The sequence below is a fragment of the Pantherophis guttatus genome, chromosome 7 (assembly GCF_059756535.1).
Source record: "Pantherophis guttatus breed Tessera chromosome 7, ASM5975653v1, whole genome shotgun sequence".
In the NCBI taxonomy this organism is placed as follows: domain Eukaryota; kingdom Metazoa; phylum Chordata; class Lepidosauria; order Squamata; family Colubridae; genus Pantherophis; species Pantherophis guttatus.
The window spans coordinates 18,237,121-18,249,956 of NC_142069.1; the positions used below are offsets into that span (position 1 = coordinate 18,237,121).

At 43.1% G+C, this 12,836-nt stretch overlaps 1 protein-coding gene across 4 annotated transcripts in view; it reads right to left on the reverse strand.

Annotated features, from left to right (window-relative positions):
• Positions 1-3,023: 3,023 nt before the first annotated feature.
• Positions 3,024-12,836, reverse strand: part of TMTC1 (transmembrane O-mannosyltransferase targeting cadherins 1) — a 168,062-nt gene continuing 158,249 nt past the window's right edge. For all 4 annotated transcript variants that reach the window (XM_060694491.2, XM_060694493.2, XM_060694492.2 and 1 more), the window contains 6 exons: positions 10,809-10,944; positions 10,222-10,366; positions 8,252-8,389; positions 7,145-7,267; positions 5,949-6,026; positions 3,024-3,646 (listed from right to left, as the gene is read on the reverse strand). In XM_060694491.2, coding sequence (XP_060550474.2) covers positions 3,512-3,646; positions 5,949-6,026; positions 7,145-7,267; positions 8,252-8,389; positions 10,222-10,366; positions 10,809-10,944 — 755 coding nt within the window. In that variant the 3' untranslated portion in view covers positions 3,024-3,511. The remainder of the gene's footprint in view (positions 3,647-5,948; positions 6,027-7,144; positions 7,268-8,251; positions 8,390-10,221; positions 10,367-10,808; positions 10,945-12,836) is intronic.

A 12,836-nucleotide genomic window follows, 5' to 3' on the forward strand; every position in this document is an offset into this window, starting at 1 on the left:
TACAAAATGAAGTGTGACAGTTGTTCAATGAGTTTTGCCAGATTTTACAACCTTTCTTGCCACAGTTGTTCAGTGAAATCACTACAGTTGTTAAGTTAGTAACATGGTTGTTAAGTGAATCTGGCTTCCCTATAAAAGGTGATCACATGACCCCAGGACTCAGCAACTGTCCTAAATATGAACCAGTTGCCAAGGATCTGGATTTTGATCATGTGACCATGGGGATGCTATAATGGTCATGAGTATGAAAAACGGTCATAAGTTGCTTTTTTCAGAGCCATAGTAACTTTGAATGGTCACTGAACAAATGGTTGTAAGTCGATGAACACCTGTAGATGATCTGAATAATACGCAAAACATGCTGCAGATGCTGTTATGCCTTTCCCTCATTAATGGATGATGTGTAATGAACTAACAAATAAGAACAAATAGAAATGGGAACATGGGATGTTTATATAAAGAAATCAAAATGGCTTCTGCAATAGGACAACTGCTCCGCTAAAGCCAAGATTTTAGATCTGCTTCTTTGTGACCATTCGACATTTACATCAAGGTTTCCCAAACTGATCTCCTGTAACAACAGCAGATAAATCCCTCCAGCCAGTTGCCAAACTATTTGTAATGGATAGTTATTGTCTAGCTCAGAAGTCTCCAAACTTGGCAACTTTATGGCTACCTGAGGAATTCTGGGAGTCGAAGTCCACAAGTCTTAAAGTTTGGAGACCCCAGTCTAACTAAATGGTTAGGAACATTTACTCTTCCCCACATTTTTGGAAATGATGAACTATCTTCCCTGCTGCTTGACAACTCCCGGCAGTGAATATGGTGAGGCAAGTCCAAACAACAGATCCAAGACTAGGGAGAGACAGGATCACACTGGATTACCAAACTGGAGACAATAATAGTACACTAGCCAATTGCAGCCATCATGGGGTTACTACGGCTTTTCCAAGGCACAATGGCTCAGGGTCGGGTTTTTTTAATTTATTGCCATGATCCCCATTAATTCACATTAGGCCTGAGTCTAAGGCAGATTTGTGTTAGCAGAGCTTATCCCAGTGGTGAAATGTAAAATTAGTTACTACCGGTTCTGTGGGTGTGGCTTGGGGGGGGGGGTAATGTGACTGGGTGGGCGTGGCCAACTTTTTTTAAAAAACTTTTAAAAGTATTTTTTCTACAACCTTAAGAGGTTGCAGAAAAAAATGCCTTTAAAAGCCTCTGACGATCCCAGCTGAGCCTTGCGATCATCAGAGGCTTTTTTTTTTTTTAAACTTTTAAAATCATTTTTTCGGCCAAAGAGGTTGTAGAAAAAATGCTTTAAAAATTAAAAAAAGCCTCTGATGATCGCAAGGCTCAGCTGGACACGGGGGCGGGGGGTGTCCAGGGATTTTTGCTACCGGTTCTCCGAACCACCCGCTGCCATCGCTACCGGATCGGGCGATCCGATCCGAACCGGGAGCATTTCACCCCTGGTTTACCCCTAAGAACTCAACCAAACAGATACAAAAGCTGCTATCCAACTAAGCTTTAATCAAACTAAGAAGACATTTCTTAATAGTGGGAACAGCTCAGTCAATGGAACAACTTGCCTCCTGGAGTTGAGGGTGACTCATTGCTGGAGGTTTTAAAGAAAAGAATGGACAACCATTTGTCCAGAATTGAATAAAGACCCCTGCCTTGGGCAGTGGGTTGGACTAGAAGACCTGCAGAGTCCCTTTCATCCCCATGATTCTATTTCTAATTCAATCCCATGGTAGGTCCACATTCCTTCTCCTAGGGAGAATATTTTCAAATCCTATTCAGAGGCACCTACTACTCTTAAGAGTATCGTCCCAGGCCTCAGACGTTCTACCATATTTGGCTTCATAAAAATAACAACCGCAGATCTAAGCCGAAAAACAAGAAACACATTTTTTTGGGGGGGTCATGCTAAATAAATATTCAGAAATAAACACTATCTGTGACATGAGTACTCTTCTCCTCTATCATATTTAATAAACCTGATTTTTTTTCCTCCTCATTTGAGAGTGGGGAAAGGGAAGTGAAACGTCAAGAGCCGTGATGGCAAACCTATGGCACACTTGCCAGAGGTGGCACGCAAAGCCCTCTCTGTGGGCACATGCGCCGTCGCCAGCTGCTCTTCCAGATTCCATGTGCACCAGCCAGCTGTTCTCTCCTGGGTTCGGGCGCACGCATGCACGCCAGCCAGCTGGTCTTCAAAGACCAGCTGGCCCAGTGTGCATGCGTGTGTCTGAACCCGGAAGAGAGCAGCTGGCTCGTGCATGTGCATGCCAGACCAGTTGTCCGGTGCACATGCGCACAACAGAACCTGGAAGAGCAGCTGGCTGCAGTGTGCAAGCGCATCAGCCAGCTGCTCTCTTCTGGGTTTCGGTGCTCCAGCGCGTGCATGCGTTCCAGTTTTGGCACTCAGTGCCGAAATGATTAACCATCACTGGTCTAGAAACTTCCTAGTGGAAGAAAAATGCCTATTCATTTCCCAGGTCTCAAAACATTAGCAAATCCAAAAGCTTTGGAGCCAGCAAGATGTAGCTATATCAGGTGTCTTCTTAGCCAAGATTCAAAGGCATCATTCAAGGAGATTCTGTGGGTTTAGAAGGCATTCTGAGACACTTCCTTCGTACAATAGCTCCTTCTACCGATTCCTGATGATCAGCACTGTAGATCCTGTTAAATCATCCTCCGAGATCACACAGGATCAGAGATATTTGCAAATGGAATCCACTGCAAGCATGAAGGAAACTTTTAGGGGGAAAGCTAGCACTTCCATTCTGACCCCTTAACATTCCCAAATCCATTCAGCTTTTTGTTTTTAAGCTGCCTCTTTTCACCCAATGATCAAGTTTTCATTAATCATATTGGCCCATCTCCATTCCTACTGCTGCTATGATAACGTGAGTGTAAATTGTCACAAATGTTTTACGGAAGTTTTTTTTTTTTTTCCCTGAAAACACTCTCAGGATCTAAGTGTTTAGAGGAGAATGAGCTACATCGCTTTCATTGAGTTAACAGTCAATTCTTCTTCAAGATTTATTACCGAGATTTTGCAAGTGCCTCGGGAAAGTGGCATTTCCCTCCGTGACAGCTGTCCCTGTCTCTCCTCTCACTTCCTCACTGACTGATGCAGCTACATTCTTGGCTAATCAGGCACCTGGTTTCCAGAGCATTTTTCTTGCGAGATTTTTGTTAAAACAAGTCCTTGCCTGCCTTTCCAACAATCATCCCAGCAATGCGTTTAATTTCAGCCATTTTTGAAGCATTTCTCAACATCATCTCTGGATTAAGGTTAGGATTTCACCTGTACTACAACACCTCCAGGAGGACTCCTGAAGCTTTGGCGACTCCTCTACAATCCCTACACAGACTCCTCCTATTTTGGGTCCCCGCTACCCCGTAACTCTGTTCTGTTTGCTTTTGTCTTGAGGGAAACGTGGGGCCTCCACAACATGCAGTCATTCACCAAGAGGTATGGTGATTTGTCTTGCCAGTCCTGTTACCCTCTTCCCCGCCCTTCCTGCAGCCGTCTCTCTAGGCGATCCAGTTTTGCCAGATTTTCTTTCAGCAGTTTGCTGTTCGGAACCAGCTGCAAAGCTTTCTCGTAATATTGGCGCGCGGTGATATAGTTACCCTGCAAAAATAAGAATGTGGAACAAAAGGAGGGGGAGGAAAAAAAATCAAAACACGATTTTTGTAACTTCACAGGCAGGTCCTACAGTTTTCATTCAGATATCAACATTCCGCAGACTCCATGTCATCACAGATGCTTCTTTTTGCAGTACAGGTAGTCCTCGACTTACAACCACATAGTTGAGTCCAAAATTTATGTTGCCAAGTGAGACATTTGTTAAGTGAGTTTTGCCCCATTTTACGACCTTTGCTGCCACAGTTGCTAAGTGAATCATTGGAGGTGTTAAGTGAGTAACCTGGTTGTTAAGTGAATCTGCCTTCCCCGTTGACTTTGCTTGCCAGGAGGTCACAAAAGCTGATCATATGACCCTGGGACACTGCAACCGTTGTAAATATGAATCAGTTGCCAAGCATCTGAACCATCAGTGAAATCCGGCCGGATCTATCTGGTTTGCGCGAACCGGTAGCACTTGAAGCGGGAGCCTCTGCCCACCCGCCGGGACATCATAACATCCCGTTTTTGACCCTTTGCACATCCCAAACCAGTAGCGAAGGTAAGTGGATTTCACCACTGGTCTGAATTTTGATCACATGACCACAGTGATGCTGCAATGATAGTGAATGTGAAAAACGGTCATAAGTCACTTTTTTCAGAGTTATAGTAACTTTGAACAGTCACTAAGTGAACTGTTGTAAGTTGAGGATTACCTGTAGTTCTATTTTGTTTACTTTTAATTCTTTTCTTCCTTGAAAGAGCTCAGATAGTGTGTATGGTTCTTTTTCCCACTCCCTTTTCACTACAGCAGTGTGAGATAAATTAATTTCTCAATTAATTGAGAAACGATGCATGGACCAGACAAAAGGAATAAGTGTCAGAGCTACATAGGGATGAAGGCAAATGTACAGTACATTTCCCAGGATAATTTTGCAGGAAAATTGGGTCGGTCACAGGGACCAGAAGTTTAGTCTTTAGTCACACATTCCGGTGAGAGAGAAGTTCCCTATGAATGGGCTCCAGCATGAATCCGAAAGCTCAGAAAACTAAACTTCTGGTCTCGATGACTGACCCAGTTTGGATTCTACTACATAGGAATCTTTATTATACCAAACAGATAAAATCTCAAATGCATCCATCTGTTGGGGGTTTTTTTCTTCCCATACAGTAGAACCTCTGGTCACGAACACTTCTGACCATGACCAAATCGGGTTCCGACCAAAAAATTCACAAAATTTTTGAATCTGGTCACGAACACATACTTGGGTGGCGATCAAACATGGCCACGGCCAATTTCCTCTTCTGCGCCATTTTTTTTAATAAGCGCCAAACAACAGCCCACTGCATTAATTTTCCATTAATTTTGGTTAGGTTCGGGTCACGACCAAATTGGGTTGCAACCAAAGTTATGGAACAAATTATGATCGTGACCAGAGGTTCTACTGTATTTGGGAAGTTTGGCCCATATTTCATTCTCTGCTGCTACTATGGCCAATCACAGCTACTATGACTTTTACTCAGAGCCAGCTGTCTGAAGACTCTGTGCTCCATTCTTGCCTATAGAGAAAAGAACAAGGCTATACGTTTATGAATCTTCTCTTGTTAAAGCCCTAATTTATTTAGGAACTAATCCACTCACAAAACTGTTTATCAGCTACAGATACAATCAGAAACCCTGTGTTGTGCCTAGGAGGAAGGTGTAAAGGAGATGACCCAAGATAAGGTTAGTATTAAAGCAGCATCCAAGCTGAGCAGTTACATTTTGAAGGGAAGCTTCCACAGAGCTCATCTGTGATGGTATAGGTGGACTCCCACTATACTCATTGACCATGTTGACCGTTGACTGTTGACCTCATTCATTGACCATTCATTGACCAGCCTCAAGTTATGTTGATTTGAGGCTGAGAGGACATTCAGTTCAATGGTTATCTGGAGAGTCATCAGTTTCCTGTGCTTCTTTAAGTAATAACTTAAAATAACAAGAAGTTTAATTTAAAAGCACCCTCCAGATACATTTTGTTGCAGCTCTAATTAAACTAGAATAGAACAAGTCTACTTGGGAAGTCTACTGTAGCTTGTAATGCTTTTAATTGGACAATGTAAAGAACTTCTGATCTTTACTATTTAATTAAATATTTAATAAAAAAATATTGTTTTAAGTAGACATAGGGTACCTAGATAATCCAACATGATCTGGTGACCACACATTATGTACCAAAGGGTTATAAATTGCACGGATGACTCTTATTTTATTAAAATAAAAATATTTTAATAACAAACACACAAATAATTTCTGCCATTTTCTTACCTTGATGTGTTCAATGCCTCCCATATTCATCCATGCTTGTGCTTGCTCTGGATTGAAGTCTACAGACACTTTATAGCTCTATGTTAACATGAAAATGAAAACTCAACATTAGAAGACCTGAATCTATATCTTAATGCACACAAGGAATAGCTTTTCCCACACTTGGGTTCTTAGATGTTCTATATTACTAATCCAATGACTTCTGGCCATTTATTTTACTGGATACAATAGCAATAGCACTTAGACTTATATACTGCTTCATAGTGCTTTTACAGCTCACTCTAAGTGGTTTACAGAGTCAGCATATTAGCCCTAACAATCTGGGTCCTCATTTTACTGACCTCGGAAGGATGGAAGGCTGAGTCAACCTTTAGCTGGTGAGATTTGATCTGCTGAACTGCAGCTAGCAGTCAGCTGAAATAGCCTGCAGTGCTGCATTCTAACCACTGCGCCATCTCGGCTCTTGGATGAAGAATATTGGGGGTTGTAACCTAACCATAAATGGGAGCCCCAAATTGAGATGGACAAGATGGAATGTTAATGACATGTTTCCCAATGTCATTTCCTTAGAACAATCAATATGTTTAAGACGACTAGCATGTGTTCCTGGGAAGGGTACCATTCTGCAAAGAATTTGAAAGACTATCCTCTGTAAAAGTTTTTTTTCAAAGGGGGGGAACAAAGGGGGAACAAACTAGAGCTGGTATCTTGGAGAGAGCCAGCTATTGAAAATATTCTTATGAGAGGGGAAGTGAAAGGAATACAAGTAGAGATGAACTCTTGGATACAAGATGAGTATTATGAATCACAGAGACTGCTGTTCCAAATTAAGAAACTGGGAACTTTGGCAACATAACAAAAATTGATCCATAATCCCTGGAAAGAAGCATATTTTGTTGTTGTTAGTTGCGAAGTCATGTCCGACCCATCGCGACCCCATGGACAACTTTCTTCCAGGCCTTCCTGTCCTCAACCATTCCCCGGAGTCACCTATTAAATTGTAAACATAATCTAAAATAGATTATGTTTCTCTGGAATTTATCCTCTTGCTATCTAGCTATATGTTCAGCACTTTCTCCTATAGCAGCCTTTTTGCTCTAGGATTCTCAGATGCATAGGTTCAAGTAAGCAACTTGAGGAGCATCACTTAGGTTTAGTGAAATAAGCAATCCATGTGTTCATATATAAGTGAGTACCTCAAAAGCTTTGTCCAGGTGGTTTTGTTCTCTTAGCTGGTTTCCTTTGGTGAAAAAGAGCTCTGATATGATTTTGGGGTCCTTTGGTTTCAGTTGTAAAGCTTTATCTATGGCTTCAAGTGCCTGCACAGATATACACAATAAATGTAGATGAATTCCTATCCAACAACAGCAGCAAATCATGGCGATAAAATGCCTTCTTTGGTCACTACGAGACACTCGCTATCTATGGGCCACCAGGTGGATCCAAGTTCTGCATTTAAAGTTTTACTATGCCACAGGGACACGGTGGCTCAGTGGCTAAGATGCTGAGCTTGTTGATCCAAAGGTTGGCAATGAAGTGGTTCGAATCCCTAGTGCCACGTAACGGGGTGAGCTCCCGTTACTTGTCCCAGCTTCTGCCAACCTAGCAGTTCGAAAGCATGTAAAAAATTCAAGTAGAAAAATAGGGACCACCTTTGGTGGGAAGGTAACAGCGTTCTGTGCGCCTTTGGCGTTTAGTCATGCCAGCCACATGACCACGGAGAAATCTTCGGACAGCGTTTCAAAGTTTTTGGCTTTGAAAGGGAGATGAGCACCTCCCCCTAGAATCAGGAACAACTAACACATATGTGCGAGGGGAACCTTTACCTTTACCTTATGCCACAGAAACTCTAATTTCCTGTGTTTTGCGGAGGCTGTTGCCATTAACCATTTAAAGCCTCCCTTATGCATGCAGAAACAGCTTTATGTCAATCTATGTCTCCCGTGGGCGTTAGGCTTGTCATTGGTTGTTTTTATGTCAATCTGCGCCTCCTGTGGGCGTAAGACTTGTCATTGGTTGCTTTTTTGCATACGTTATAGGCTTAATTCATGCTCCTGCTGGATCTTATATTTGAGGCTGATTTTCAACCGTGTTATTGTAATGCAGGTACTGATGAGTCAATATGAAATGCTTGCATCTACCTCTGTTCGTCTGTTGACTGCATTGTTTAAATTATTAAAAGGGACTAACTGTTTTAAAAACTCCTATTGTAAACCAATAATTATTTTGACGTGGCCTTTTCCAACTGTGGCCCTCCAGGTTATGGGTAGATGACAGGTTTTGGACTAGAGGGGTAACTATACCTTGTTGTAGTTCTCTTGCTTGCTGTAGATGGCAGATAACAAGCGGTAGCACTCCAGGCACTCGGCTCCTTCGGTCACAATGTGGCTCAACATTTGCTCTGCTTCCTTCGCTTGTCCCATCGTTGTTAAAACCTGAGCCTATAAAGAGGAGAGAAAAAAAAGAAGTAAAGGAAACAATTCTCCCTCTTAGAATCCTGGGGAATATTCAGTTGCTCTCTTTCTGTAAGGCAGCCTAAGAACACTAAAGGTTAACACAGGGTTAAGTCTTACGCCTTAGAAATACATTTATCAATCACTTGTTCAGAGACTGTTTGAAGTTGCCACAATTCTGTAGGAATGGAACTTATGACAGGTCCTTGACGTTATGGCCATTGCAGCCCTCTTGTGGTTATGGGACTTGCACTTGCAACAGATGCAGTGTCCAGTGGTAAGAGAATTGCCATTTGCAACCTTCCCTGACACGTCACGCAAGCAAAGTCAATGGGGGGAACCAGCAGGGAAGGTTGCAAGTCACTCTGGCAAGTCCAACCAGCCTTCTATGCTCAAGGCCTGCTCTGCTGTCCACTCTCCCGGCCTTCCTGCCCTTGCGCCCCACTGCAACATTCACACCGCACCTGTTCTGACCTAGGCTCTCTTAAAAAAGCAGGAAGCAGAGTCTTGGTCCCAGCAAAACCTCTTTTATTTACACGACTGCAAATGATTTTCATTCACAGTCAGCAAGGCCTGTCCAAATAGCCTTTCAGAGGAATATTTATCAACACATTTTATCTCACTTGGCAAGCTGCCACGTAACTTGTTTCCAACCGCAGTACAAGGCAAAACTTGGCACAGAGTCTCTCAGAGTCATGGAACGAACAAATTGTTTCCTGCAAAAGCCCGCTCCCTATTCGCTCCTCTTTTATTTCCTATGAGAGGGGCCAATCACCTCCAAGGTGTGGCTTTACTCCCGAGTCGACCCTGCTTTCTGAGTTGTTCTTGTCTTCTGGCAGCTCTGCACATGCACACACAGGGAACAGGCACCAGCTGTTCCTCTGCCTCACTGCTGTCTACCTCCCTTTCTGCCTCCGATGCAGAGCCTTCATCCAAGCTTTCCCCAGCCCCCAGGACTGGCCCATATTCCTCCCCAACCTCCTCACTGTCCGACTCTGCTGCCAACTCCGATGGCCGCCAGCGGGCCACAACAGCACCATTCATCTCATGCCTTGCAGCACCATCCATGCCTACCTTACATGTGGCCTAAAACAGGCCTCCCCACCTCTCCCACATCTCCTCCAACTCACTTGCAGCCTGCACCTCTCTCCCAGGACTTTGCCACCCTCCTGCACCATCTCTACCTGGGATTCCCATCTCTTCCTACTTCCCCTGTGTGTCCTTACGACAAAAACCAGGACTCCTGATACTGTCATCATTAGGCAATGTGGTCACATGACATTGCAATTTATGACTGCCACAGTAAAACCCTATACCATTTCAGACAAATGGTTGTCCAATCTCTTCTTAAAAACATCCAGTGTTGGAGAATTCACAACTTCTGGAGGCAAGTCGTCCCACTGATTAATTGTTCTCATTGTCAGGAGATTTCTCCTTAGTTCTAGGTTGCTTATTTCGTTGATTAGTTTCCACCCATTGCTTCTTGTCTTGACTTCAGGTGCTTTGGAGAATAGGTTGACCCCTTCTTCTTTGCGGCAACTTTTCGTCTGGTCAGTCTCCTTTGCTTGTCCTCTGCTGATATTTCTCTGTTGATCCTCCATGACTTGGTTCTATCTTCTGAAGATTTTTTTGTCAAGATTCCTGATTTTCTCCTCTCTGCCTACGTGGCTATTCCATTTGAGGTTAAAGCAGCTTCAGCGTGATCTCATACTCACTATTCTCATACAGCCCAACTTCAAGCTCTCACACCTGCAAGCAAAAAAGAAATGTGCAAAGATGCCACTTTCGGCAGAGTCTGAAGAAGAACAGCGTGCACTCACCAGAGCCAGTCGAGTCTCTTTGTTGGATGGCTGCAATGAAGCAGCTTCCCTATAAATCTTTAAAGCATCTTCATATCGGCCTGTGTTATAATACAGCGCTCCGAGCGGGGACAGGATTTCAACTTTCCGTGCTACTTTAAGCGCCCTAAATAATAAAATAAAATAATAAATTATGTACCTCTTTAAAGGTCTCAAACTGTTCCTCACCTTTTCTTCTACCCTGTGGTCTCCCATTAGGCCCAGCCCTTACTAAAAAAATAACTTGGAATTCAGATAAAATTCAAATTCTTCCTTTGCAGTAAACATCAAGAGCCATAGAGGCATAAAATGATGCCGTAACCCTTTCAAAAAAACACAGTATTAGCACTATTTCTCTTTTTTAAAAGCCAAGGATTTCTTGTAACAGTAACAGAGTTGGAAGGGACCTTGGAGGTCATCTAGTCCAACCCCCTGCTCACACAGGAGACCTGTACTAGGGATTTGAACCGCTGACCTTTCTGATCGACAAGCTCAGTGTCTTAGCCGCTGAGCCACCTAGTCAGGCACCTTGTCACCTTGCTAAGAACACCGGATACCCAGATGCTTACCGCTTGTACCAAACTTCAGCATCCTTGTTCTGCCCCAAGGAGCGGTAGAGTCTGCCCAGATTCACCATGGCCACATGATGACCGGGACTGAGTTCAATGGCTTTCTGATAGTGGGAGACGGCAGTCTCTGGAGATCCTGGAAAAAAAGAAGGCTGGGTTAGGGTTGCTCTTAAAAGGGCTCGCAAAGTTTTATTTCTTTGTTTGTATTCTGTTATTAAGAATAGAAGCAAGCATGTGGACATTAAATACTGTAATGTCAGGGAAGCCATAAAATGTAAATTAATCAGCTTGCTTCACTGTGTGTCAGGAGACAATCTGGCTGACATAATGACCAAGCCATGGGGTGGAGTGCACCATGGGAAGAATATTAAGTTAATTGGATTTATGTCTATTCCAGTCATGAAGGGAGGAGTGTCAGAATATTCATGAACTGGAATGGAGACATGGTAACAAGGTCAACCAATGAATAGGCATAGCAACTAAGTCAGCCAATGAGGGCCATTTGGAAACTGAAACAGTTTAGAGACTGGGTGTGGCTTAGCAAACAAGTCTGGTTTAGCCTATCCGCTGAATTGAAACTGGAAACTCATCTCTGCTGTTCTCTCCTCTGCCTGTGTTTTGCTTGTAACTCTCTACCATGTTGGAAGAATCTGCTGTTGTTATTGTATGTGTTATTATGTATATAAAGAGAAGTTATTGAATCCTGCTGAATCAGTTACCTGTGTGTGCTTTCTGTGTGTGATTTCTGCTACAAACTCTGAGTCCTTGCAGCAAATAGCAAACAGCCAGGTCAGTTTCAGCCCATTATTGCAGCCTGATTCAGCAGGAGCAGCTGATTGGCCTCCCAGAATACCCCCAATCAGCTGTTCCAGGCTGCAGGGATTGCCACAGACCATTGCCGCCTCCGTGCCTCATGTTTTTGGCTACATTTGGTGTATAAAATACACCCAAATTTTCACCCTCTTTTGTGTCTTATACTCAAAAAAATACAGTATATTGTGACATGGAGAAACAGCACAGTCTAGTTTGGATGTATACGTGTAAACATGGCAAGAAAAACAAATCTTGCAAGTTTACCAGACGGATGGCATCTCTCCCCGTCCCCTCTCAGAATCATGATTTCTAAAGTGTTTTGAAATGGAAGTACTACTAGTTTCACTTGCAAGATACATCTGCAACACACCTTCCTCTTCATATTTTCTCTACCACAACAACCCTGTGAGGAGATTTGGGCTGAGACAGAGTGACTGACCCAACGTCAACCAGGGCCATTCAAAGTCAGTATCTCTGAAAGTATCTTATGAGCTGCTTGAGAGATATTTGGAATCAGGACATATGCAAGTTTAATAAATAAATAGCTGAAAAAAAGTAAATGCATATGGAATCAGGATAGACAATCCCATATAGCAGGGTTCCCCATCTCCCAGTCTACAGCCTGGTTACTGGGCGAAACCATCTCCTCTCCACCACCCCGTCACCTCCGCCTCTGTTGTTCCACAGAGCTGGAAAGGTTGGGGATCCCTGCCATAGAGAACATTCAAGAGGAGCTCAAGTTCATTCAAAGGGAGGCATATCTGCAAGTATAAAAAATATAAACAGACAAACACTCCCAAGATCATCCAACAGTTGGTTACTTTGCAATGTGCAAGCTATACAATTACAGATAGTCCTCGACTTACAACAGCTCATTTAGTGGCCGTTCGAAATACAAAGGCACTGAAAATAGTGACTTATGGCCATTTTTCACACTTATGACCACTGCAGCATCCCCATCATCACGTGGTTTACATTCAGATGCTTGACAACTGACTCACATTTATGACAGTTGCGGTGTTCAGGATTCATTTTGCGACCTTCTGTCAAGCAAAGTCAACGGAGAATCCAGATTCATTTAACAACCGTGTTATAATTTAACAACTGCAGTGATTCAGTTAACAAATGTGGGAAGGAAAGTCGTAAAATGGGACAAATTCACTTAACAAATTTTCCACTTAGGAACATAAATTTTGGGCTCAATTGTGGTCCTAA